Source organism: Protomyctophum bolini, assembly GCF_963924005.1.
Source record: "Protomyctophum bolini genome assembly, chromosome: 17".
NCBI classification, from domain to species: Eukaryota; Metazoa; Chordata; class Actinopteri; order Myctophiformes; family Myctophidae; genus Protomyctophum; species Protomyctophum bolini.
In genome coordinates, this window is record NC_137878.1 from 37678458 (window position 1) to 37703946 (window position 25489).

Below are 25489 nucleotides of genomic sequence, written 5' to 3' on the forward strand. Positions count from 1 at the left end.
CAAAGAGAATTTAGAAGAAGGATAGGACAACAACAACAAAGAAAACGTTACTCTTTGCAAAACGTGACGCATTATGACCGCTCCTTTTTTACGGGGATTTCAGTGAGCTTTATTTTCCAACAAAAACATTCTGCAGTGCAAACTGCTCCAAACAACTGCAGCCTCACTGAAGAAAAATAAGTCCAATTGACAATTTAAAGTGTCAATGCATTTGTTGTAATTTTCCATAAACATCCCTGCTGAAACCACATTAATTAATTTAATACGTTAGAAACAAAATAAACCCCAATTTGAGGGGCCATTTATACACCCCGAAGCCTTTACTTTGGGATTTTAAGATTGGTCAGCTGACTTCATTATTGATCATTATTATCATCATCCCGTTTTAAGATTTATGCGTTTACATTGTCAAAGCAAAAGTGTCACAAAAATACAGTATAAACTGCTGAAAATGGGGAAAGTATATACTGTACAATTGGATCATTAAGTAATCAAGTTTTTAATACAAAACAAGAAAAACAAACAGCAATACAACATCAGAGATCCAGGGGGATTACTAACAGAAAACATTAAAGAGTGAACACACAAAACTAAAGCAACAGTAAAGTTCAACTCATTGAACGCGGTGACGTGTTTATCGCCGCGACGATCAGGCCACGCCCCACCTCCTCTCCCTGGCGCGACGTTATCGGGGCGCGCCATTCCAGCAGCAGTAGTACAGTGTGTATTTTATTTGTAACGTGGTAAACAAACGGTCGGTACTAGTCTTTCTCTCTCTCGTCAACAAAGCGTGGGAAAAAAACTAACGGATCCGTTGTCATGGAAACGTTAACCAGTTAAATTTGGGTCGTTGTCGCCAAGGTTACCGGAGGCTCGTGACGTTATTAAGGTAAATAAATTAACGTTTTGATTTAATCTCGTCATGCCCGGCCGGCGGTCTGGCATGATGTCGTCACGGCCATTTTTTCCACGAGGAGGAAGGAGTAGGACTCTGTTAGTTTAGTTTTAACATTACATAAGTGAAATAATAACCTATAAACCTACCCACAGTACTTCTAACTACTATTACTACTATAACTACTACTGCTAATACAATACAACAATATGTAATAATAATACTACTTATATACCACCAGTACTATTGATACTACTACTACTACCCTATGTACCTAACCAGCAACCATCTGATGAATTGAAAATGGAGGACCCTGATGTATACAAGTCTCAGTGCTTTTTCTGGTTTCATCCTCTTAGCAGTTTACTTGTCTGTACCTTCGCTTGAACTGTCTGTACCCATTCTACTAACTGTGAATACAATTATCAATCAAACCACCAGCAGATATTACTAGGTAATAGTAAAACAGTAGTCATTGCTAGTAGTGGGGTGTTTGGAGTTGGGCGGGGGGGGGGGGGGGGGGGGTAGGGAACAAAGGACTGAGGGAACAGAGGTCTGGTTCACTTTCTACTCTAGCTGCAAACAATTCAATTCAAAGGAGCTTTCTTGGCATGATAAAACATGTTTACATTGTCAAAGCAAGTGTCAAAACACAATAAAAACAGTTGAAAATGGGGAAATGTAAACAGTTGGAGGGGGTACAACATTTTGTAAACAGAACAGAGCTATCTCATATATTGCATGATCGTTAATATATACATGTTTACAGGGTATAAAGGCTTTTTTTGCAGTCACTTTGGGACAAATGGCAGCATTTTTTGCAGTCACTTTGGGACAAATAGCAGCATTTTTTGCAGTCACTTAGGGACAAATAGCAGCATTTTTTGCAGTCACTTAGGGACAAATAGCAGCATTTTTTTGCAGTCGCTTTGGGACAAATAGCATTTTTCTCCAGACTATTTAAATAGTATAAATACAAACCCTCAGATTTAAGATTTTTTTAAAGGTAGCAGCTCTGTTTAAAATGTGCAGTAGGTCTAGCGGTCTACTTGGTACAGATAGTAAACAATAACAAAACGGCAAATAATTAACTTGTCTTGATTAATCGAATACAAAGGCAATGATTGACCACAATGGAAACAAGCCCCTATTGATGCAGATTACATTATTAACTTAACAGTTTGTAAATAGTACAGTTGGACAATTATACAAAGATGCTAAAAAAGACAACAAAGCCCCCCCCTCCTCCATTGACATAACGGGTTATACTAGTAGTTTCACCAGCAGAGCTGCAGTCCTGGCTGCTGTTAATTTGGAACCCTTCTTCAAAGTTCCCATACCACCTAATGTAATGTAATAGTAGCATACTACTAATTCATTCCAGATAATAATAATGCTACTACTGATACTGATGATTTCTCTGTACGTCTTTAAATGTTCTGATGAATTTAAAATGGAGAACCCTGATGTAAACAAACAAGTCTAGTGCTTTTCGGTATCGTCCTCAAAGTAGCAGCTTTTGTATTGACTAGTGCTTTTGTTTGAAATGTACCCATTCTACACGAACTGTGAAATACATTTATCAATCAATCAATGACTTGTTTTTGTGATTTGTTTTGATGTCGGTGTCTTTAGTTTGGTTTATCGGTGTCTTCCAAGGAAAATAGAGTCGCACACTGACTGTTGCTGCTTTGCTAATTGTTTATCTCAATTTTCTTTTCAGGGTTACAAAGAGGGACGTTTTGGAGCCCATGCTGTCCTCCAGACTCTTCAGACAGTGTCTTCAAACAACAAACAAGTAATTCAATTCAATGTGTTTTTAGTTTGGCGAGACAGTGTGACGCTCTGCAGGAGAGCGCACTAAGGCCGTCCCCGAACCTTCGGGGGTTCGAACAATCGCCTGTTGGGGTTGGCAGTCCAATCATAATTAATGAGCTCGAACCATTCGTTTAGTTTTTTTACTTGAAAACATATCTCGGCGAGAATGCGATAATGCATAATAAGGGTACTGTGTTCATGTTGGGTTTACAATAATTTGAAAGTACTGCATGACAGCAGGAGACGAGGCAAATACACGGGACTGTGGACTGCACGCCATCACGCACACAATGACACAGCCAATAATGAGGAGATTTGAAGCAATCATGGCGGCAGCAACAACAAGTGGGAAGAAATCACCAGTCTGGAAGTACTACATATTGACGGAGGATAAAACAAAGGCTGTGTGTCAAGTATGCGACAAGCCCATAGCATACTGCGGCGGCACGACAAATCTGGGTGCTCATTTAACAAATGTAAGTATGGCTGGCCTGGCGCTAATTAGAAGTACCGGGGCGGCAGTGGCTCAGGGGGTAGAGTGGCTGGATGGTAACCGCAAGGTTGCCAGTTCGAACCCTGTGGGCTCCCCCAGAGTTAGTGTCGAAGTGTCCTTGAGCAAGACTCTGAACCCCTAATTGCTCCTGATGTGCTGGTTGGTGCCTTGCATGGTTTCTGCCGCCATCGGTGTATGAATGTGTATGTGAATGTAATGCACAATCTATGTAAAGCGCCTTGGATAAAGGCGCTATATAAATACACCATTTTAATTACCATGTATCGTGTATTGTGTGCAATGTGCAGCAGCCGCCTTGTGCAGTTGGCCTCAAAAAAGTCTAATAAGAGCAAATGATATAGGCTTATTAGGCTAATAATAATATCATATTAATTATTTTAGGTACACAAGCTGGATCTGGACGATGGGTCCAACAACTCAACAACAACGCAGACACGGCTGGAATTCGACAAGCACACATTAACTGAGAAGAAAAAGAATAAGTTGACGGAGAGCATTGTTGAGTTCATTGCTTTAGACTCGATGCCCATAAATGTAGTGGAGGGTGAGGGCTTCAGGAGGATGCTTACATTGATGGTCCCGGGTTACACCGTGCCCAAAAGATCCACTGTTTCCAATCACCTGACCAGGAGGCACACGGCCGTGCACGAGTTGGTCTCGGCACATATCGACGATGCCACCGCCGTAGCATTCACAACAGACACTTGGACGTCAATTGCGATGGAGGCATACATGGCTGTCACCTGTCATTTTATTTCCGACGAGTGGAAACTGCAGGGATACGTCTTGGAAACAAAGGAACTGAGTGTCGAGCACACTGGAGCTGACATAGCACGATGCCTCAGTGAAGTGGCCGACGCGTATTGCATACCAAGCTACAAGAGAGCCGCTGTTGTCCACGACAACGCCAGTAACATGAAGCTGTGTGACGAAGTGTTGAAACAGGACCCAGAGAATTGGGCCAAAGTCCAGGGGGTCTGCTGTTCGGGGGACACATTGCAGCGGTGTATAAACTCCTCCCTGAAGGTAAATGCCACACTGCAGCACACTGTCGCAGCGGCCAGGAATCTCGTGTCGCATTTCAGAAAAAGTGTAAAAGCTACAGCTGCGTTGAAAGCTAAACAAGTCAAGTCGCGGGAGGACATCCGAGACCACGAACTAATCCCAGACGTGGCCACTTGTTGGAATTCTACGCTGATGATGCTGGATCGCTTGGTGGAACAACGATGGCGAATATCAGCTGTGTTGCGTGACCTCGCCGTCTCCAAAAAGGATGATTGCTCACTGGACCTCACAGGAGAACAGTGGACCTCACTGGACCTCACCGCAGAACAGTGGACCCTGGCAAAAGATGCCGCCGATGTGCTCCACCCTCTACTGACACTCACGGAACTGCTTTCCCAAGAGATCAATGTGTCATTGTCGGCGACCGTGCCCATGTTAAGCAACCTGAAGAAGTGCTACTTGTCCCCAAACGAGGGAGACAGCCCTGCTATTAGAGAGCTGAAAGAGACCCTCGTCACCGAAGTAGACACCAGATGGGAGCTGAAGGAGCTGGAGCCCAGCAGTATCTATCTGCTTTCTGTGGCCCTGGACCCGCGCTTCAAACATCTGAAATTCCTCGACGCTGAGCTGAAGGAAAACGTTCACACCCAGGTTAGACTAATATATTAAATTATTTAAATATGAAAGACACTATAGCCTGCCGCTAAACCCCTTATCCCTAAACTTGAATAGTTAAAATGGCCAGTCTACAAGCTCACAACGTGTCAATGTAGATTGGCTAGTTGAACTATTCAAACATTCAAAATAGTAAAGTATAGTATAGTTTTTTACTATTTTGAATTTGGATAAGGGGTTTGTCTCCATCTCAGACCCATATTTACCCATTTAGACCTGAGGACAATTCTACAAATGCCTTCCAAATTGTGACATGAAAAACCTATGTTTCTATGTCATTCGTTCTCAAACATTTTCATGTCAAGGACCCCCCAAAAATATGTATTCGAGTGCCGCGCGCTACGAGCTTGTAGATCTTGCTATTTTAAAGTAGCTAAAGTATAACATAATGCTAAAAACAACAAAAGGGGTTCACGTCATAAATGGGTTAATGTCTTCACAAATTCTATCTTTAATATGCCACATTGTAGCCTGTGTTACCCTTTTCCCATTTAAATGATTAATAATTAAAGGCTAATTTGATTTCCAGGTCATTCTCCTCGCCGATCACTTACACCAGCGCGACACCACCGAGGAAGACCAAGGCAGCGAGGAAGAGGAGGAGGAGGAGGCGGCGCCCACTGCGGCGGCGGCGGCGGTAGGACCGCCGGCCAAAAAAAAGAAACGGCGCGAGATCGAAATGTTGCTCCAGTCGTCGGAGGACGAAGACGAGGTGAAGGAGGACGGTGGCGACGGAGACGCCAAGAAGGAGATGGAGCATTACCTCCAGGACAAGTCCAAGGCCAAGTCCGGGCCGCTGGCGTGGTGGAAGGCAAACCAGTCCCGCTACCCGAAACTGGCGAGGGCGGCGAAGCAGTGTCTTTGCGTCCCGGCCACTTCCGTGCCGTCGGAGCGAATATTTTCCACCGCGGGATACGTCGTTAAGAAGAGAAGGAGCGGCCTTCTCCCCGAGAACGTGAACACGCTGGTCTGCCTGGCACACAACATGAAGAGCGTAGGGCTGTATGGAGTAAGCAATTAGGCAGGCGTGACCGCAGAGGTGAGGGCCAACTCCAGCCAGTTATCTTTCTTATTTTCTTTTTATATAGAGTCGAGACTCAAGAGTGACAAGAGAGACAAGCTATTTAGTTTTTGTTAATGATACATGTTTCAAGCTGAAGCTGCTATATTTGTTTTAAAAGTTGTTTAATATAGCCAGCCTATACATACAGTAGGCCCGTGGCCTACAGTACAGTAGCCCCGTGCAGAATACAGGTCTGTATTTTATACTCGTAGCGTGGCTCTATAGGGCTGCCGGTTATTGGCCAGAGAGAGGGTGCTTTGTCTGCCCGGTGGTGGTTTATTCACATTGTGGTACAGTGGTTTCATTGGTTTGTGCCTATTTCTATTTGTATTATTTTACAGTTTGCAACCAAACACAAAATATGCCTATTTTTGTATTTAGGCCTGTTCGTTCAACACTGTTCACTGTTTCACGGAGGCTATATCATATGCATTCATTTCGGCTTGTACTTGTATTTCTTTGTAAGAAACGACTTGTGGAATAAATTCTACTTTTTGGAAATATCTCGTCTTATTATTAATACCATTTTGGATTTATATAGGCTTTTTTTTAATAAGTTCTCAACGACGCTTTAGTGCTTAAATTCTTTGTGGGGACGCGTTGTGGAACTTAACCCTTCATTCCCCAAACCTTTTTGACCGTGCACCAACTGTTAACTCCTGACCTCATAGCTGACACACCCCCGACGCTCAGTCTCGTTGCATTTGGACGAAAATGTACAATTTTTAATATGATTATGGCAAATAATAATCACTACACTGCAGACATGCAAGCTGCTGTTGTATACTCACTACCACAGCTGCTCTATATACATCTCCGACCGTGCTTTATGGGATTTAGCCGTTTTGTGTTAAATATAAATAACACCGTAAAACCACCATTACCCTTTTCATGTCACGCACCCCCAGGACTAGAGGGCATTCGCACGCCACAGTTTGGGAACCCCCCAATGTCACCACCCATAGGATATCGTGGTTCTCAGGTCAGTTTGGGAACCCCCCCAATGTCGCCACCCATAGGATATCGTGGTTCTCAGGTCAGTTTGGGAACCCCCCAATGTCGCCACCCATAGGATATCGTGGTTCTCAGGTCAGTTTGGGAACCCCCCAATGTCGCCACCCATAGGATATCGTGGTTCTCAGGTCAGTTTGGGAAACCCCCCAATGTCACCACCCATAGGATATCGTGGTTCTCAGGTCAGTTTGGGAACCCCCCAATGTCACCACCCATAGGATATCGTGGCTCTCAGGTCAGTTTGGGAACCCCCCAATGTCACCACCCATAGGATATCGTGGTTCTCAGGTCAGTTTGGGAACCCCCCAATGTCACCACCCATAGGATATCGTGGTTCTCAGGTCAGTTTGGGAACCCCCCAATGTCACCACCCATAGGATATCGTGGTTCTCAGGTCAGTTTGGGAACCCCCCAATGTCACCACCCATAGGATATCGTGGTTCTCAGGTCAGTTTGGGAACCCCCCAATGTCGCCACCCATAGGATATCGTGGTTCTCAGGTCAGTTTGGGAACCCCCCAATGTCACCACCCATATAGGATATCGTGGTTCTCAGGTCAGTTTGGGAACCCCCCAATGTCACCACCCATAGGATATCGTGGTTCTCAGGTCAGAATGGAAAACTGTCAGGATGTAGAAGACATTTTTAGAATCTGATCTCAGGTCAGAATGGCTTAATAAAAGCATACGATCACTAGCATACGCTCCCACTCCCAAACTCACAGTCACATAAACCACAATAAAATAACGGTTGGGGGAAAAAATAGCAGACCTAGCTATGAGCTTGTAGATCTGCTATTTTTGCCCCCCCCCCCCCCTGTCTCTGGAATGCTCTCCCACAAGCTGTTGGAGATGCCAACTCACTAGACATTTTAAAATCTAGATTTAAAAACTAATCTTTTCTCCCTGCACTATGGTTCCCCCTGTGGTTTCAAAACTTTAAAACCCTAGTATGTTGTATTTTCTGAAGTGTGTGTGTGTGTGTGTGTGTGTGACTATAAATAAAAAATAAACTGAACTATTTATGAATTGCAGTCTGGGTCAAAGCAGCAGGTTCGGTCGGAGCTCAAAGGTTTTATTTTTTATTTTGTATTAATTAGAAACGACGGTCGAATACATAACAATTTTGACAGAAAACTGTCGGGATTTAAAAGACAATTTGTGGAATCATTCTGGGTCTCATCATGTCTTAACTCTTTCAGCGCCACCTGGTGGTCACCAGTTTAGGCTTTGAGTGCCAATTCTCCCATTATAAAGAGAGAAAGAATTTGTAATTCTATTATGCATGTAATGTGCATGTCATCACCTGTACACCAGATTAGAGGAATTTTCAAAATATGGATGGATGGATGGATTTTTTTTTTTTTAATTTAAATTCCCAGGGGAAGACGTCTTGTCGTCCGTGGCATCCGGTACTTAATTGGCAATTAGACGTTTATGGCTACCAAACAGTTTTAATGGGTTTAATGTTAATGTGCTTTCAGGCGTAGTTTGCTGAGTCGGCGTCTCGGAGCGACGACAACGGGCGCGGAGATGTTCTCCAAGAACAAGAAGAGCGGCGGCGTTCCCGACCGATGGCTGGACTACCGGGCGGTCGGGGAGAGGATCCCCAGGACGCGCTTCATCGCCTTCAAGGTCCCCCTGAGGGCGGCGCTGACCCGGCTGCTGCCCCCGGACCAGGCCTTCGGACCCTGGGAGCTCCTGGACACTCTGCAGGGGAGCGGCCAGGAGCTGGGGCTGATCGTAGACCTGACCTTCACCACGCGCTACTACAAGGTCCACGACCTGCCCACGTCCCTGCTTTTTATCAAGGTTATTATTGCATATTTGTTAAAAATCATTATTCGTTTTCATTTGTATTAATATTTAGTTTTGACTTTTTTCTTCTTTTTTTAAACTTCAGTTTAGTTTTCATTTAGTAGTATCCATTATCAATTGTATTTGCAATGCCATACGTTTAAAGATCTGTTGCCCGTGGACAAGGCACGCTACCTCCGCAAGTTAGATATTATCGGCATAGATGTTTGTCCTTATGTGATTAAGGATTGGACCAAGTTGCATTGGCAGCCATAGAAAATTCTTACCCCGGGCTAAAACCGGATGTGATGTTTATGGGCGTTCCTGTCTAGCGTGGTGTCAGTCTATGGAGCGTCGCAGTCCCGCCCCCTACCAGGGCCCAGGAAATGATTCCCCGTTCATTTTCCTCATAGACATTTCAAAAAGTATTTATTTAAAGACCTTTTTATGCCTCGTACAAAGCCAACTCGAGTTGTGACAAATCATGACAACAAACACAATTTTTCGGGCCGAACAAATAATTAGAAAGAATAAGAAAACGGCAGGTTACAAAGCTTTTTTTTGTTGTTTTTCTTCTTTGTAATTATTTGTTTCTCTTACATGTCACAGATCTTCACAGAGGGCCACCAGGTCCCCAGTGATCAATGAACTGTTCTCTTACATGTCACAGATCTTCACAGAGGGCCACCAGGTCCCCATAGTGATCAATGAACTGTTCTCTTACATGTCACAGATCTTCACAGAGGGCCACCAGGTCCCCATAGTGATCAATGAACTGTTCTCTTACATGTCACAGATCTTCACAGAGGGCCACCAGGTCCCCATAGTGATCAATGAACTGTTCTCTTACATGTCACAGATCTTCACAGAGGGTCACCAGGTCCCCAGTGATCAGACCATCCTCAGTTTCAAACGGGCCGTGCGGCACTTCCTACGAGAGAATCCCCACAACGACACGCTGGTCGGCGTCCACTGTACGCACGGACTGAACCGCACCGGATACCTGGTCTGTCGATACCTCATAGGTACCGTACTGTTTACTTATTTATTGTTTTAATAAAGATACCTGGTCTGTCGATACCTCATAGGTACCGTACTGTTTACTTATTTATTGTTTTAATAAAGATACCTGGTCTGTCGATACCTCATAGGTACCGTACTGTTTACTTATTTATTGTTTTAATAAAGATACCTGGTCTGTCGATACCTCATAGGTACCGTACTGTTTACTTATTTATTGTTTTAATAAAGACCTCGCATGTTCTTCTTGGCGGGGGGTCAGTGAAGTACTGATGTAGTAAAGTATCAATTCAATACCCCTATTGTAGAAATAGTCTGTTACAAGTCCGGTATTTAAAAAAAAAATTAACTGGCGTAAAAATACAAAAATATATAGGCATTGAAATATTAAATTACAAACGTTTTTTAAGTACCGTACTCATTATGCAGAAGGTCCCATTCAAAGGTTCCAAATGGGTCCATATGGGTCCATTTGTACACTCTTCAGAGTTCTGCTAATCGAGACAAGCTTTATAATATACGGTAATAAATGGAGACACGCTTACAAGGTGTCACTACTTAGTACTTTGTGATGCCTTCTAAGCATGTAGATCAGCTATTTCCACTATGTTTACCTATTTATAAAATGTATCAAAATGCCAATAATTTCTCTGTATATTTCAGTTATATGTTATATCCGCCATCTGCACTTAAAAAAAAAAAAAAACTAGCCTAAAAGGCTGTTTGACTGGATCAATTTGCCTCAGCTGCATTTGCATCCTTTGTAGTGCGAATATTGCACCCGTTTGCATTGCCGTGTTGATGCTGAAGAAAGCATTATAATGTAGTACTGACCTGTACTGTCTGTCTGTCTGTCTGTCTGTCTGTCTGTCTGTCTGTCTGTCTGTCTGTCTGTCTGTCTGTCACACAGACGTGGACGGGTTTGACCCAGGGGAGGCGGTGCAGTTGTTCAACGCGTCCAGAGGCCATCCAATAGAGAGACAGAACTACTTGGACGACCTCCAATCAGGGCCCAGGAGGAGCAACGAGGGGATGGACCAGTCCGAACAGGACCCAATGAGAGGCCTGGCTGTGACCCGCCCACCGCCCCTTCCTATTGGACAGGACGGACAGCAGTGGTCGCACGAGGACGGACAGCAGTGGTCGCACGAGGCTGTCCGTCAAAGAGCGGCGCCCAGTCAGAGCTGGGGGCGAGGGGCCAACCACCAGTCACATCCCAGAGGAGGCGGGACTAACTGGTCTCACCACAGAGAAGAGCACCACCAATCGTGGCGAGGCGAGACGAACCAATCGCATTGGAGAAGAGAAGAATCTGACCAATCGCATTGGAGAGGGGGATCTAACCAGTCTCATCCGAGAAGAGAAGGATCTGACCAATCGCATCGGAGAGAGGGATCTAACCAGTCTCATCCGAGAAGAGAAGGATCTGACCAATCGCATCGGAGAGGGGGATCTAACCAGTCTCATCCAAGAAGAGAAGGATCTGACCAATCGCATCCGAGAGGGGGATTTAACCAGTCTCATCCGAGAAGAGAAGGATCTGACCAATCGCATCCGAGAGAGGGATCTAACCAGTCTCATCCGAGAAGAGAAGGATCTGACCAATCGCATCCGAGAGGGGGATCTAACCAGTCTCATCCGAGAAGAGAAGGATCTGACCAATCGCATACGAGAGGGGGATTTAACCAATCACATCCGAGAGGGGGATTTAACCAATCACATCCGAGAGGGGAATCTAACCACTCACATCCGAGAGGAGGATCTAAGAACTCACATCCCCGGCCTCCCCGAGACCAGGGCTTCCCCACTGCCCGCCCGGGCGATGGACTCCTCCCCCCCCCTCCCCCGCAGTGGATACATCCGTCCCGCGTCCCCAAGAGGCCCAGGGACCGCCCCCAGCCCGAGTGGAGTTCCCCCCACACCCACAGCCAAGCCCCCTCCTCGGCCTTCCAGCGGGGGGGAAAGAAGAGCAGAGAGCACCGCCCGCCCGGCCCCCCGCACCCGTCGCACCTCCCCCGCTACGCCCCCGCCGCCTTCCCCCCGGACCACGAATGAAGACGCATCGCAGCGCCATCTCACCGACCACCGCCCCCACGTGTCTTTTTTCCCCCCAAATCGACCCCCTCAGTAAAGACGACAGTCGAGACACTGAGCTCCGTCGCGTGAAGGACGGACGCATACTTTAGGACCTCCGCGTTGGTTGAGATAATTACAACATGACATCATTGAGCCGCGGCGATAAGCGACTCACCGCTCCCCCCCCCACTGCCCCCACTGCCCCCGGCACATCTGTTTGTTTTATTACCTAACCTATAGTATAACCACTGAGGTTGTTAGGTTATCATCACCTAAAGATCGGAGTATGCCGGAGTACCGCCTTCTTAAAAGATCTGTAAGATCAGAATACCTGCAAGTTGCAAGTTAATAACCGCTAACACAAAGACAGGGAGGGTTACTTACACCACAGCAGAAAGCCATTTTAGGCCACGTTTACACACGGCAACGATCGGAATAGAAAGCGACAAAGTGCCGTTGCGTTCTTCTCACTTTTTTACGCTGCGTTTTTCTTTTACACGTCGTAGACGTGAGAGTGGTCGACGCCGTAGTAGTGTGCATGCCAGGTGGCTCTGTTTACTTAGTTTGCACCAATGCAGCGTGCTGTAATTTATCTCTGTACCAAACCTGTTTCTGCCAAAAAAATAGATGATCTCGAACAGTGTTGGGTTAACAAGGCGCTACGCAACGTAGGAAAGCACCGCCGTCACGCTACGGAGCACGCTGCCGTGACTGCCACTTTTTTTTATATTTTTTTATCGCGGAACTCAAAATGGGCACACGCGCTTTGGGGAGCCTGAGTACGGCTGGAAATACATGACTCTGACTATATGTGTTCTCATCTTTATAAGTAACACTCCATCCTGACTGAGATATTACAGCCACACGAGCCAAGTGAGGAGAAAAAAGTCATTCAGAGACGTGTGTTTCAATCAATATATCCGCTGGCTCTGCCTCGATTTGAGCGAGTTTTGGTAATCGTGTCCTCCTCCCACCTCCATTTCTTTTTTAGCGGTGGAGCTGCTTTTCATCTGTTCCTGGAATGCAGCTCTTTGATGAGATGTTCACACATTTTCTCTTAATGTGTGTTTAAAGGAAATTGGACATTCAAATTGCACAGTGGACGACCTGAGCGGCTATCCCACTTTGCTCAGCACACTTCATATTTATAGTTCAAAACCGCCATCAAATGGTAGGTAGGGTGAACCCCTTATCTAGTGGTTATTTTCTACTGAAGTGTGTTTGTGTATGTGTGTGTGTGTGTGTGTGTGTGTGCTGCTCGCGCCGTTGCTTGAGAAAAGCGGAGAGAGGCCTCTCCTCTCAGCAGTTCTATCCATTAGTTTGTTTATCATTCATTAGATCGCAGTAAATTTCATTGGTTCGGGCTATAAACACCATGGCTGACGTTACATGTCGGGACCGTTTCGCACAATTTTGTTTGCCAGATCACTCGCTATATCTCTGGCTGTCAGGATGGGGTGTGAGACAGGATGGGGTGTGAGACAGGGTCGAGGTGTGAGACAGGATGGGAGTGTAAGACAGGGAGTGTTATTTTCTGTCGGGCAGAAACCCCCCAAAACATTCCTTTTTTATTGTCATTTAAAAATATCTTTCTATTTTTCTCTGCTTTTTGTGTGACACTCCTGTATGACGACGAAGTAGGCCATTCATCTGTTTGGTGGGGGGGAGGGGGGGGGAATGGGGAATGGAGTTGTGAGGTTTCTGCCCGACAGCGGCCGTTAGTCTGTTGACGCTGTGGAGGAGAGTGCCTTGATAAGACGATTACACAGCTTCTCGTTGTCGCTGGGGCCTGGGGTCCCCCAGGTGCTTACGAGGGGGCCGGGGGGGGGGGGGGGGGGGTTCTGGGGACCCCCAGGTGCCTACAAGGGGGGGTTTCTGGGGGTCCTCCAGCTAAAACATCATTGACAGCGAGGAATCAAATGGGACCTCCGAGTTAAATGAACTGGATTTAGACGGTGTAGGATGGGATGAGATCATTATGTTATGATGAGAAGGGGGAGGGGTCTGTCACTCTGTCCTGTCATGCATATGAAACTTGTGGGTCCTGGTGTTTGAAGCTGTGATGTTTTGGTTGTAGGACTCTCTCTCTCTCTCTTATGTGACTACATGTGTTTATTGTGTTAAAATAGTCTCGTGTGAGTTAAAGGACCACTTCACCCATTTTCATTGTACCTTCATATACTTGCTCCAATGATACCATTGTCGTTCATTAGGTCTGGCGCCTTGTTGGTAGGTGGACAGTTCAGAAACAGTGACATAATCGGTAGGCAGGTTTGGTCGTTTTAAACAACTTCAACAAACTTCTCATTTCTTATTTGTATTAATGCGAGAACGATGGCTTCTGTTTCAGCATGCTAACTTTCCAGGAAGAGAAACGGTGTAGGTTATTTTAGCTTGGAATCCCAATCGATGATGTCACTGGTAGGCCAAGTGACATCGGAACTGTCCACAACCCTTCTTCCTCTGAGACACAGAGTGAATCAAAATGGTGCCATATTATAATGAGCATTAGTGAGGAGAGGACCAATTATATGAAGACGAGGTTGAACATGGTTCAAGTGCGTCTTTTAAGACGAAGTCAAAACTAAAGTGATTGTAGCTCAGGGTTCGTTTGTATGCTTAATAATCCTGTCCTTATTTATTGTGAGGACATTAACCTTTTGGAGAACATGGATGAGGCGCGTCACATTTTCAGCATCTCACGACGGAACGACAAGGATTCACATTAGAGATTTGTCAAAGACCCTTTAATGGAGTGAACACTGAAAACACAACACTGCCGTGAAGTACGGGTGCAACAGTTAATCCAACTAACTGTCTTCTAATTTTAAATATTCTTTTAAATTATAAAGCTCTCAATTTCTTTGCCATTTCCACGTTACACCGTAGTACAACTTATTATAAAATGACGAGGCTTGCATGGCTAATCAGACATTGATGTAGCCGATTATAAAAAAATCTTATTAAAATATAATAATTGAAAATGTAAAAGGTGAAAAAAAAGCATGTTTCTCCATTCTTTGATTTAATTAATCAATAGAATAAACACTTAAAGGGACACTTCACCCTTTTTGCAAAAAAATATATGTTAATGACGTTTAGAAGCTTTAGATCACTTTCCTGGGGGTATTTATGTGTGTAATATGTGGTTTTAGATATTTTAGATTGTAGCAGTGAGCCTGTTGTCTCTGATGTCATGGACACTGGTCTCACTACCTTCCTGGACTACAATTCCCATAATTCTTTGGTGCACTGCTCATCCTTGTGGATAGGGGGGAGAGCTGTCTTACTGAGACAACATGTAGTCCAGGAAGGAAGTGAGCCCAGTGTCCATGACATCAGAGACACTGGGCTCACTGCTAAAATCTAAAATATCTAAAACCACATATTACACACATAAAGACCCCCAGGAAAGTGTTCTAAAGCTTCTAAATGTCATTAACATACATTTTTTTGCAAAAAGGGTGAAGTGTCCCTTTAAGAAGATGAAAGATAAAGTATAGGTTGCAAAGGTTTTACCATAAGAAACAGTTTGTGTGGAAGTGTGTGGGTTTGTTGACTAGTATCGATCTGAGAGCCCATCGTCAAAACAAAGGGAAAACGGCACCCTCATTGACAGAAAACAGTCTGTCTTGAGAGACTAGTTGACTATGAACACACAAACTGACATGTATCGTCATTTATTGGACTTTGATGTTGTATCAATGAACCACAAGCTTGATGTGACGCCAAATCTACTACTAAACAAGGGATCTGAGACATAGTATGACAATGTTTCTATAGCAACGTCTTTTATGTTAAAACATATCGGGGAAAGGAAACTATACTAATTGTCCCGTCTAATAATTCACCAAATAATTACACAGAAACCTAGAAAATGGTGTCTGACGACAAGAGGCATTCATCACAATTATAGATGATACATTTACCTCAAATGACATTTTAATTTTGGTTGAACGAGTCACTGGGCAGAGAGAATGTCGGTATAGTTCTGTCACAATTTGTTCCATCGTTTTATCATCCTTTTGTTCTGCACTTAATTGAGATTCTTTGAGCAGAAACAATTGTATAAAAGTTTAATTCCTGTGGAACACCAAACGACCGTGAGGTTTTGTGACTTTGCTAAAGGTCTTTGTTTTCTGTGTGATTTTAAGAGGAGCCCTGCCTGCTAATTCAGCTCAGGGGCTACAACAGTGTTGACGTTTTTTTATTTATCATAAGTGCAGAAAATAAAACAATAAAAAATGGATGCTACAAGTGGAATGACTCGTCGGTTACATTGTTTTGGTTAAAACAAAAATGTTTAAGTAAAAAAAGCTCTATATTGCGATAGTATTATTGATTGTTCGGCAATGGCAGCTCAGAAAATACATTTTCAGGTGGGTTGCCAATTTCATCCAATTAGGAGAAAGTTAAGCCATGTATCAGTTTAAAATGTTATAGTGTTCCAGTTTAACCCTTTTTATTAATTAACATTAATTATGTTATAATTTAGCTATTGAAAAATAGAAGATCTACAAGCTCGGAACCCTGTTTGGTGTTTTAAACATAATAATTTAGCTATTTTTGAAAAATTGCGAAAATATTTATTTTGTTTTTCCCACTGAAGTTATTTTATTCATTATTTATACCAGTGGTTCTCAAACTTCAAAAATGCATTTGGCTGAGAACTGAACTTACTCTTCATATGACCACCGCGCTCTGACTATAGGTGCGCTATACCCGTTCAAGACATATCAAAATAACGGTCTTCATCAGTGACACTGATGAAGGAACGTTTGTCCTTAATTGTTCAAATATGAAATAAAGTATTTGAACTGACGTCTTGGTGTGTGCGACACACTACCGTTATTTTGATCTGCAGAGGACTGAAAACAATGTTAACTTTTTTTAAAAGCCACATTTTACCCCTTTCTTAATAACCAATGTATATAATATAGGGTTAAAGAGGTGATTGTGATGCTATGTTAAACACATTGTTTTAACTTCACTTTGAAAACCACTGGTTTATACACGATACTTGTGAATATGGTTCCACTGGTTTACATGAATATGGTTCCACTGGTTTACATACATGTATGTACATACAGATTACAGAGACGGTCATATTTTTATATCCATTTATTTACACAGCTTTGTGGAACCCTCACTTCTGGTTGGTCAATGAAAACATGTGGTCTGCAGTAGCCTGACCAGTTTGTTTTGGGAAGTCTGGAGCCTTGTTGTAAGGGCCTTTGTGGTGCTGTGGTACCAAAGAGGTGCATGTCGAAGAAACCTTGTACGAGGGCTCCTGTTTAGGGTATTCTTTGTTGACCAGTGAGGAGATCCTGTACATGAATCTTGTTCTTTGGTTTTGTTACGGTACATTGCATGGTGGCCATTTTATCACAGGAAAGATTTACCTCCAGCCAGGATGGAAGCTAGGTATAATTTTACATCTTTATGTTGTGTGATAATATTGTCAGTCACCCATGCCACTTTAACTGAGAGGCCGTCATCAGCCTTGCTGCTTACTATGTCATCCAAAGAGAATGGATTCAGGTTTTGGTTTTGCCCAGGTGTACGATAGTGTATCCAGCGATTGAAGTCGGACAGCATCTTAAAGGTGCTTTTATCTTGTATATGCTGCCTGGGGTTCGAATCCCTGTCTCCTGGGTTGTGTGTGTTTATTTTTAAAACCAAACCACACTATTTTTCTACCAAGGTTGCTCACCGATGCAATGGGAGCCCCGCTTGAGATTTATAGGGCCCTATTTTCATCAGTGCTGCTAATTAACCCCTATTCCTAAACGTCTTAATTTGCCTTTTTTACTACCAGTATTTTGAAAAACATTTTTGAATATTTCAAATAGCTGATCTACAAGCTCACAATGTATTGATGTAGATTGGCTAGTTGAACAAATTGAATATGTTTTTTTTTAAATAGTAGGGATAAGGGTTTTGGTTTAGCACTGACCAATATGCAGATGTACTTTTCAACCAGCAGGTGTCACCAGGAGACCACATCCCAACTGCAGATGGAGGCTAAATGGCTTTATACATGGCATTGGTATGACCATGACTCAGTCCTGTCCTGGGGTAATCATGGTGTGGTGTGTGCTGCTTACGCAGGCTTATCTGATACCCCCCCCCACCCCTTCTAACACATCGAAAACACATGTCCATACCCTGCTTATGGTGACTGATATAGTGATATTGTCCTTCTAATGAATGTTAGTTAAGACTCATTGAAAACAAGTCACTGCATGGTGACTGATTTGTCTATCCCTCCAATCTAATGCTTGAGGGATAATATTAGTTGTTATAAAGTATTGGCCATGCCTGTATAACAAAACAAAAAAGGTAGACACTACTTTTGCAGTGGGTGTTCAGTTGGTTCTAAAAAGATGCCCACCCAATCAGAATGATAGGCCTACACTACAGCTATTATTTTTAGGTATTGGCAATTTCCCTTGTGATTGAGTAGATACTAGTGGTTGTTAGTAGGCCTATTTGTTTTAGGATGTTTTTAGCCTATTACAATGTTAATTGGGGGTGTGGTAAGTGGTTGTATTTATTTCAAAGCACAAGCACAGCAACATTAATATATCAGTACTGGTTGTAGGAACGGACGGTATTCTTTAGTATTTCTAGGCTATTAAAGCTTTCAGACATGGATTAGACAGTATTGGTTAGGACCTGGTTGTACAGTATGTATTTATAATAGAAAAGGAACGGAGGGAGCACACTCAGCACAGTGACATGACATTCAGTTCCTTGTCTAAACTTGTAAACAACAAAAGTGGGGTGGGCGCGCGTGCACGGTGCCAGAGAGCATCATGGGATTGTTTGTGTCCATGTAAAATAGCGCGCTGAGCGCGAGCGCCAGATCTACACATCATCACCTCTCTCGGCTCGCCGTCGTGGACGCTGGGCGATGATGTGGAGATCTGCGCTGCGCTGAGAGAGAAACGTGCTCTTGACGCTCGCCACGGTAATGTTTTTTTTGTGTGTGTCTGCGTGCTGGTGGTACAGACTGGTGCTGGAGGAGGAGAGTGGAGGTCATGTCTGCTGCTCTGCCTCTGGACCGACCACTGACTGATATGCGGCCCGGGAAACAGGTCAGGTTAGTCGGCCGATTTATCCGCATCGCCACTGGAGCCCCGATGCTGTCGTGACCGTTGTCCCCCCCCGAACCTGGAGCTCTAAACCTGGACCCCCAGGCCAGAACCGCACCCCCCGCCCCGGGGACCCCCCTTTAGTCCTGCAGCAGACCACCACAGTCTGGAGTGGACTGGACTCCCCCCTCCCCGCCCCCCCCACGCCCCGGAGCCCTGCAGTGGACAGGCAAGCACATGTTATGTAACTTGTGTTATGATGACTATGTTGTTTATTGTAGGAGGAATTAATGGATTAATAGCCTAATTAACGAATTGATTAATTTAATGATGTGTGTAAAGTGATAAGTGTGTGTTTTGGTGCTGCGATGTCTGGCCACCTCAATGTGAAATTGTCAAGTCATGTTTGTTTTCTTAATGTGAATACAGTACGCTATAGGCTATGCTTTGGGGAACAACATCGTAGCCTATGCATGATTTTAACATGCGTGGTAGTGGCCTAGTGGGTGGTTGTGGTACAACATTGTCATATACATTTATATTGTTTATGCCTCAAATGACTGGCTAGCTTTATTGTGTAGCAGTAGCAATTGTTGAAATAGGCCTCAAATCATGTTGTAGGCATAATTAAGTATGCATAATTAAGTATACTTTATTTACATTATTTTAAAAGCATAGGCTGTGTTTGTTTTACATTGTTTTGTAGGTTCTTTACATGTTCTTTGTTGTTAATATGTAATAAGGATATGCATTAAAGCTATAAGCTTCTGCCTAAAAAAATATTTTTGTAATGTCTAACTGAAAAAGATCAAAATAAACCATTCATTCATTTATTTAACATTTTGGATTTTATGTTTTTTACCAATTTAACATTGAGGTGCCCAAGACCTCTATGGTGCTTCTTTTCTCTTTGAGTGTTTGTTCAGTAACCAGGAGTCTGTCCATCTATCCAGCTCTTTAGTGAACAGAAAATACATGTTCAAGTCAGGATACAAATTTCACCCAATCAGCAGAGAGAAACTCATACAGGAGTCAGGAGGATACATTATCATCAAGAATTGACCCTCATAAGGATGGGCTCGCAAGAACGCCATGTTGTAACCAGACAATTTAACAAAACTATTATAAAACACCAGGGAAATTATGTGAACTTAGGTGTTAGGTGTTAGGGCTTTTGTAATGGCTTTCATTTACTGTCCCAAGTGGGCAAGAGGAAGGTGTGTTATACTGGCCCAGAGGGACTGTCTAAAAATGGCACTTCCGGACCAGCGGGCCATTTATAATGTCTGTCTAAGCTAGGCATATAACCGCCAGAGAAAGAGAGAATCCCCTGCTGTGTCTCAATGGTGGACTGTGGACATTTTAGAAACCTGCCCACCAATGACATCATCAGTAGGCGGCTTTTGTCATTTCAAACACGATTTGAACCTATTTTATTTCTCAGGGGCGCTAGCTAGCCCCTCCTATATTCTGCTATAGTGTAGATTTCGACCCAACACAAACATTAAATGACATTGACAATGAATGGAGAATTTACGTCATGATATGTAGACGAGCAAATAGGCTCTTTTGGTCCTACACAAAGATTACATTCCCATTAACAATGAAGCAATACACAATTAGAGCAAATAGACATTGCTACGTTACGTGTATGTCATGATGATGTACGATGATAATAATAGCGCCAACTCACTACAAATGCAAATCTAGTATATATCTAATCTGTGGCTCTCACACAACGTTTGGGCCTCTGTGGTCATTCGTCAGGCATGTTTTAATCACATGCACAGACTCTGATTCTGGTGGTTTTTATTTGTCGTGGTGACAGACTGGAGGAAGAGGAACCACGAGGACATGTCCAGGCAGGGGCCAAAAGAGCCTGACCCAATGCTCCGCGGCGGGGAAGCCCAGGGGCCACTGCCGCCACGTGGCGAGGGCCCCTCCGGGGGGCCAGTGGCGGGCCCCTGCAGCCGGGGGCCGCTGTCGGGGCCAGGAGGGGTGGCCCCGGCAGGCTGGAGTGCCAGCGCGTCCCTCAGGAGCGTGCTGACCCACGTCCGCTACGAGAACCTGGCGGCCGGCCTGACGGGTGGAGTGATCTCGACGCTGGTGCTACACCCTCTGGACCTGGTCAAGATCCGCTTTGCAGGTGTGTGTGTGTGTGTGTGTGTGTGTGTGTGTGTGTGTGTGTGTGTGTGTGTGTGTGTGTGTGTGTGTGTGCACACACGTGTGCGTGTACTTCTATTGCTATACTTCTGAGGGCCAAATGTCCCCTAGCACTCTCATGACTCTTGACTTATCTTTTCTTATTTCTTATTCTTACTAGTCTTATTACGTTTGAAATGTACTAGGTATTTGTATGCCATGTCCTGTTTTGTCAGTCCTGTTTGTATTGTTTGATGTCTGGGGACTGCAGATGGAAATTAGCAAGTCTTGCTAAATCTGGTATATTTACACTGCATTTTTAATGTAATGTTCATCAATATACACTGTCCCGACCAAAAAAAATGAATAAATAAGTAAATCCACCTACCACACAAGCTGATCTTGCGGGGTAGAGCCATTGTCTTAACTTGAACAATGGGCTGTCTGGAGGTGTGAATAGGCAGCAGAGATAGTATGACTAAAAATCATATTTAGGAAATGTTTTAGATGGAGAAAAAAAAAGAGATGATTTGAATCGAATATTTAGAGAAAGTCATGAAGGGGAACCTTCTTCATTCATGGGCAAATATAATCAACTTCAAAATCTCAAAATGCGTCAGATGGGTCTGCCTCAATTTTCATTTGGTTTCAGTCCATTATTCGGTCTGAAAGCCCTCTCAGTGCAGCGGAGACAACCAAGACATTGTCACCGGACCCCTGAATGCGAGGATAGCGATGCAGGGCTAAAAATAAGTAGGACAATTCTGAGAGTGCATGAGACAATATAGTTATAGTGCTCACTCAGTGTGAACGGCCATGTAGGCTTACACAGTGAGGAAAAGATTCAGGTTAGGATTTAGCATTTAGACTAGAGGTTTGATTTAAAGGCTTGGAGTTACGGCAGAGTTATATTTGGCTAAGAGTGTCGTGCACCAAACACAGCCAAATCTACTAGCTCACAATGCGTCGCAGCACGTGTGTATTTGTGTCATGCTTATTGACATTCTATCCTGCATTCATCTCGACTGTGGAGTCCACATGCAATTTGACCTAGCCTACTTGAAACCCCAGAACGAAGTGTTCTGGGATCTTGCCCTTGGACCTTGAGACTGGGAGGTATAGAGGAGTTACAGAAGAAGAACGTATTTGCACCTATTGTGATATGAATGATATTGAGTATGAGTTCCATTTTCTTTTCTATTGTATCATGAGCTACGTCAAAAGTTATTTAACAGATAAAAATATAGATCTGATGTGGTTAAGTGATGCAGAGCGACTGAGATGGATTTTCGAACAAAAGATATTTGCACTAGCAGAATATATAGAGAAAAGCTTGGGACGTACGGACAAAGAAAACTTATATGTGATGTTTTTTATTTTATTTTATGATAATGCTTATTTCTGTTTCTGTTTTGATCAAATACTTGGTGTAACTTCTGTGTGGGAAGTGAACGTGATATTGTTTATTTATGTTGTTGGTGTCTGTAAGGGATGGGTCTTAACGACAAGACACGAAAATAAAAATTCATTCATTCATTCATGCAGGACATTACAGAGCAGGGCGGGGCTTAGGGGTGACCCCTAAGTTGATTGTTATGCCTGGCTCGTAGTCTATACAGTAGGCCTAGTTTTCAGCCCGTGGCCCTCCAGAATAATATATAATAATATTATATATTTGAACTTCATCTGTGGACCGGCCTGCCCCGCCCCACCCTCAAAACCATGTTGGTTGAATACCACAGGTTGAATACCACTGTGCTGACAGAACCCACAGGTTGAATACCACCGTGCTGACAGAACCCACAGGTTGAATACCACCGTGCTGACAGAACCACTCACCCATGAGTTATGATTCTACTGTCATTACTGTCCAACAGTATTCATGTACTGTACATACCATGGATCTGACAGACACAGTGTTGTTTCATGATTGACTGCCAGATTTACTACAGTATTTCGACCCCCTGTTCTCCCTTTTCCAGGCTTTCTTCGTTTCCGACGTTCTGTGCGCGGTTCAATGACTGTGGTTTGTTGTGGCTTTCCTGCTGTCCAGCTGGTAACATTAGCAGCTGTTTTCGCTTCGAGGCTGCTGGTGGTAAAGCTTGCTCGCTGCGGTGCGGAAACCAGCCCTTTCGCGATGCGCGTGGCATAGGTTAGGAGGCATGTGTGGCCTAGGCAGCGTGTGTGGCAACCAATCAGGACTCGGCATTCAGTATGACTAGGTAGGTGCCAGTGACTAGGTCGTCTACATTTCATGAGCTCTCATTAGTCAGGTTTCACCTGACAAAAAACATGGAAGGTAAATTTAAGAGTTGCAGCATTTGCTGCAGTTTTCAAGGTGTTTGTTCCAGATATGTAGAGCATAAACAACAGAACACTTTAAAGTACTTCTCCCCCACATTTAGTTTATATTGTGGGGACAGAAAGCAGACCTGTTCCAGTCTGATGACCTGGGAGGACTGAGAGGATGGTCCATGGCATCGCAGAAGATCATCTGTTCTAAACAAACTATGCAATGCTTTATAAACCATCCAGCAGTGTTTTATTTAAAGCATTCAATGCTCTAAAAAAAGACACTGAGTCCATTACAAACAGTAGTCAGGTCTGCTGGAGCTGAATGCATAGATACTGTATGAGGAATTCCTGTTCTGTTCTTTAACTATATAGACGTGTCTATTTGTACGACTCTAAATGTTTTGATCAATTGAACATGGTGGACCCTGTTGTAAACAAGTGTAATGCTTAATTGGGTTGTCCACTCACAGTTAACAGTCTTTGTATTGAGTTTGTGCTTGAAATGTACTGTAACTGTTAATAAATATTTCAATCAATCAATCAATCAAAAGTGAGAGACGGCAGCCATCTTAAAACCACCCCCGTGTGTGTGTGTGTGTGTGTGTGTGTGTGTGTGTGTGTGTGTGTGTGTGTGTGTGTGTGTGTGTGTGTGTGTGTGTGTGTGTGTGTGTGTGTGTGTTTGTGTGCGCAGCATGAGCGTGCACACTGCACACGCACACATAGTTTTTGTGTAAACATGTTAAAGTTTATGGACGTCATAACTTGTTCAGACCTCTACTGACAGCCAAGCATGCAAACACTGGCAGGCGTAGTATAGGAGGGTGTGTGTGTGTCTGTCTGTCTGTCTGTGTGTGTGTCTGTGTGTCTGTCTGTCTGTCTGTCTGTCTGCGAACGCCCGCCCCCAGAGGATATGAGTTTGGCCAATTTCTGCTGACACACCACCATCGAAATCACATCGACACACGAGAGTAAAACAATAAAGTTACAAAATAAAAACTGTTCATGAGTTACGGTAAATAGTGAAGTTATATACAAATTAACAGATTTAAAGCAGCATGTTTTACATACTGAGGTTTTTGTGCCATGTTTCATAATATAGGATTGATGTATTAAGTGATTGCATAGAGTTGATCAAATGAATCATCATGACTCAACATGTGATCTCGTATAGGCTTGCTCACCTCAGTTCATTTTTTTCTTTGTACAGTCAGGAGCAGCTGATTAGCTGACCTCGGGGCTCTAGCTGGGCTGTTGCCAGTGTACATGTTCAGAAATGTGCCGCTGAGGAGCAAACAATTACAAAGCTTCTAAACTGATTCTAAACTGAACAGGAAGCCACACGTTAGAGCGGTTAATCACCGCTCAAAAATAAAGCCCTGCTAAGTGAGTCGACGTGAGCCTTGTAGATCTTCTATTTTCACAATATTTCTGAGCTTGTCCCCAGTTTAAATATGATTGCTTTAAGGGGGCTCGTAGGCCTGAATATGTAAAGAACCACTGGTTTAAGTGACGCTTGGTTGGTTCCAGCGTAGAGGGAATTAACAGTAACTAGAGCGGTGCCCGTCGGGCACTGGCCTATACTTGCAACGATGCAAGTTGGAAATACTCCCTTTTAATGCCCAAATATGGAGCCCGGGCAGGCAGAGTCCTTTTGTGGCGGTTCTGGACAACCGTGGGTCCGACCGACTCGACACCGGGCACTGTACACTCCCTCCCCCCTGCGGTGGTGTGGAACGCGTGTGTCGATATTTGAAGTCGGCGGGGCGAACGGTTCTCGAGTGACGTGGATTACAGACGTACACATGTACTGTACGTACAGTATATACACACAGAGACTTGGTGCATTCATAGATAGATGTTATGTTTAGTTCTCACAGCTAATGTCTGGTGTCGTTGTTCTCCGTTCCTTCCAGTGAGCGACGGCCTGAGCGTGCGGCCTCAGTACGACAACATGCTGCACTGCATCAGGACCATCTGGAGGATGGAGGGGGTGAGGGGGCTCTACCAGGGGGTCACGCCCAACGTCTGGGGCGCCGGAGCCAACTGGGGGCTCTACTTCCTGTTGTGAGTATAGTACGA

At 44.0% G+C, this 25489-nt stretch overlaps 2 protein-coding genes across 11 annotated transcripts in view; both read left to right on the plus strand.

Annotated features, from left to right (window-relative positions):
* The first annotated feature begins 733 nt into the window (after positions 1–733).
* Positions 734–13514, plus strand: dusp11 (dual specificity phosphatase 11 (RNA/RNP complex 1-interacting)). 6 transcript variants are annotated; one of them, XM_080787439.1, is made up of 6 exons: positions 734–889; positions 2619–2693; positions 8468–8795; positions 9390–9410; positions 9661–9805; positions 10711–13514. In XM_080787439.1, the coding sequence occupies exons 2-6, from the start codon at positions 2647–2649 to the stop codon at positions 11853–11855; spliced, it is 1686 nt and encodes a 561-aa protein (XP_080643565.1). In that variant the 5' UTR covers positions 734–889; positions 2619–2646; the 3' UTR covers positions 11856–13514. The 6 variants fall into 6 exon arrangements, with proteins under 6 accessions (XP_080643565.1, XP_080643563.1, XP_080643564.1 ...); XM_080787437.1 differs by lacking the exon at positions 9390–9410 and adding an exon at positions 9577–9597; XM_080787438.1 differs by lacking the exon at positions 9390–9410 and having other exon boundaries at positions 9640–9805.
* Positions 13515–18878: 5364 nt separating this feature from the next.
* The window catches only part of LOC308332376 (solute carrier family 25 member 32-like), an 11936-nt gene continuing 5325 nt past the window's right edge, over positions 18879–25489 (plus strand). For all 5 annotated transcript variants that reach the window (XR_013965705.1, XR_013965706.1, XR_013965707.1 and 2 more), the window contains exons 1-3: positions 18879–19202; positions 20802–21119; positions 25324–25474. Coding sequence is in view for 2 of the 5 variants with exons in the window: in XM_080788254.1 (XP_080644380.1) it covers positions 20828–21119; positions 25324–25474 (443 nt within the window). In the remaining 3 variants the exon portion in view is untranslated. The remainder of the gene's footprint in view (positions 19203–20801; positions 21120–25323; positions 25475–25489) is intronic.

Coding starts and splice junctions, on each gene's coding strand:
- dusp11 (XM_080787435.1), top strand. CDS start 2,944: ATGACAGCAGGAGACGAGGCAAATACACGGGACTGTGGACTGCACGCC. Junction 3,190..3,608: donor TGGGTGCTCATTTAACAAAT/GTAAGTATGGCT, acceptor TAATTATTTTAG/GTACACAAGCTGGATCTGGA. Junction 4,884..5,436: donor AGGAAAACGTTCACACCCAG/GTTAGACTAATA, acceptor TTTGATTTCCAG/GTCATTCTCCTCGCCGATCA.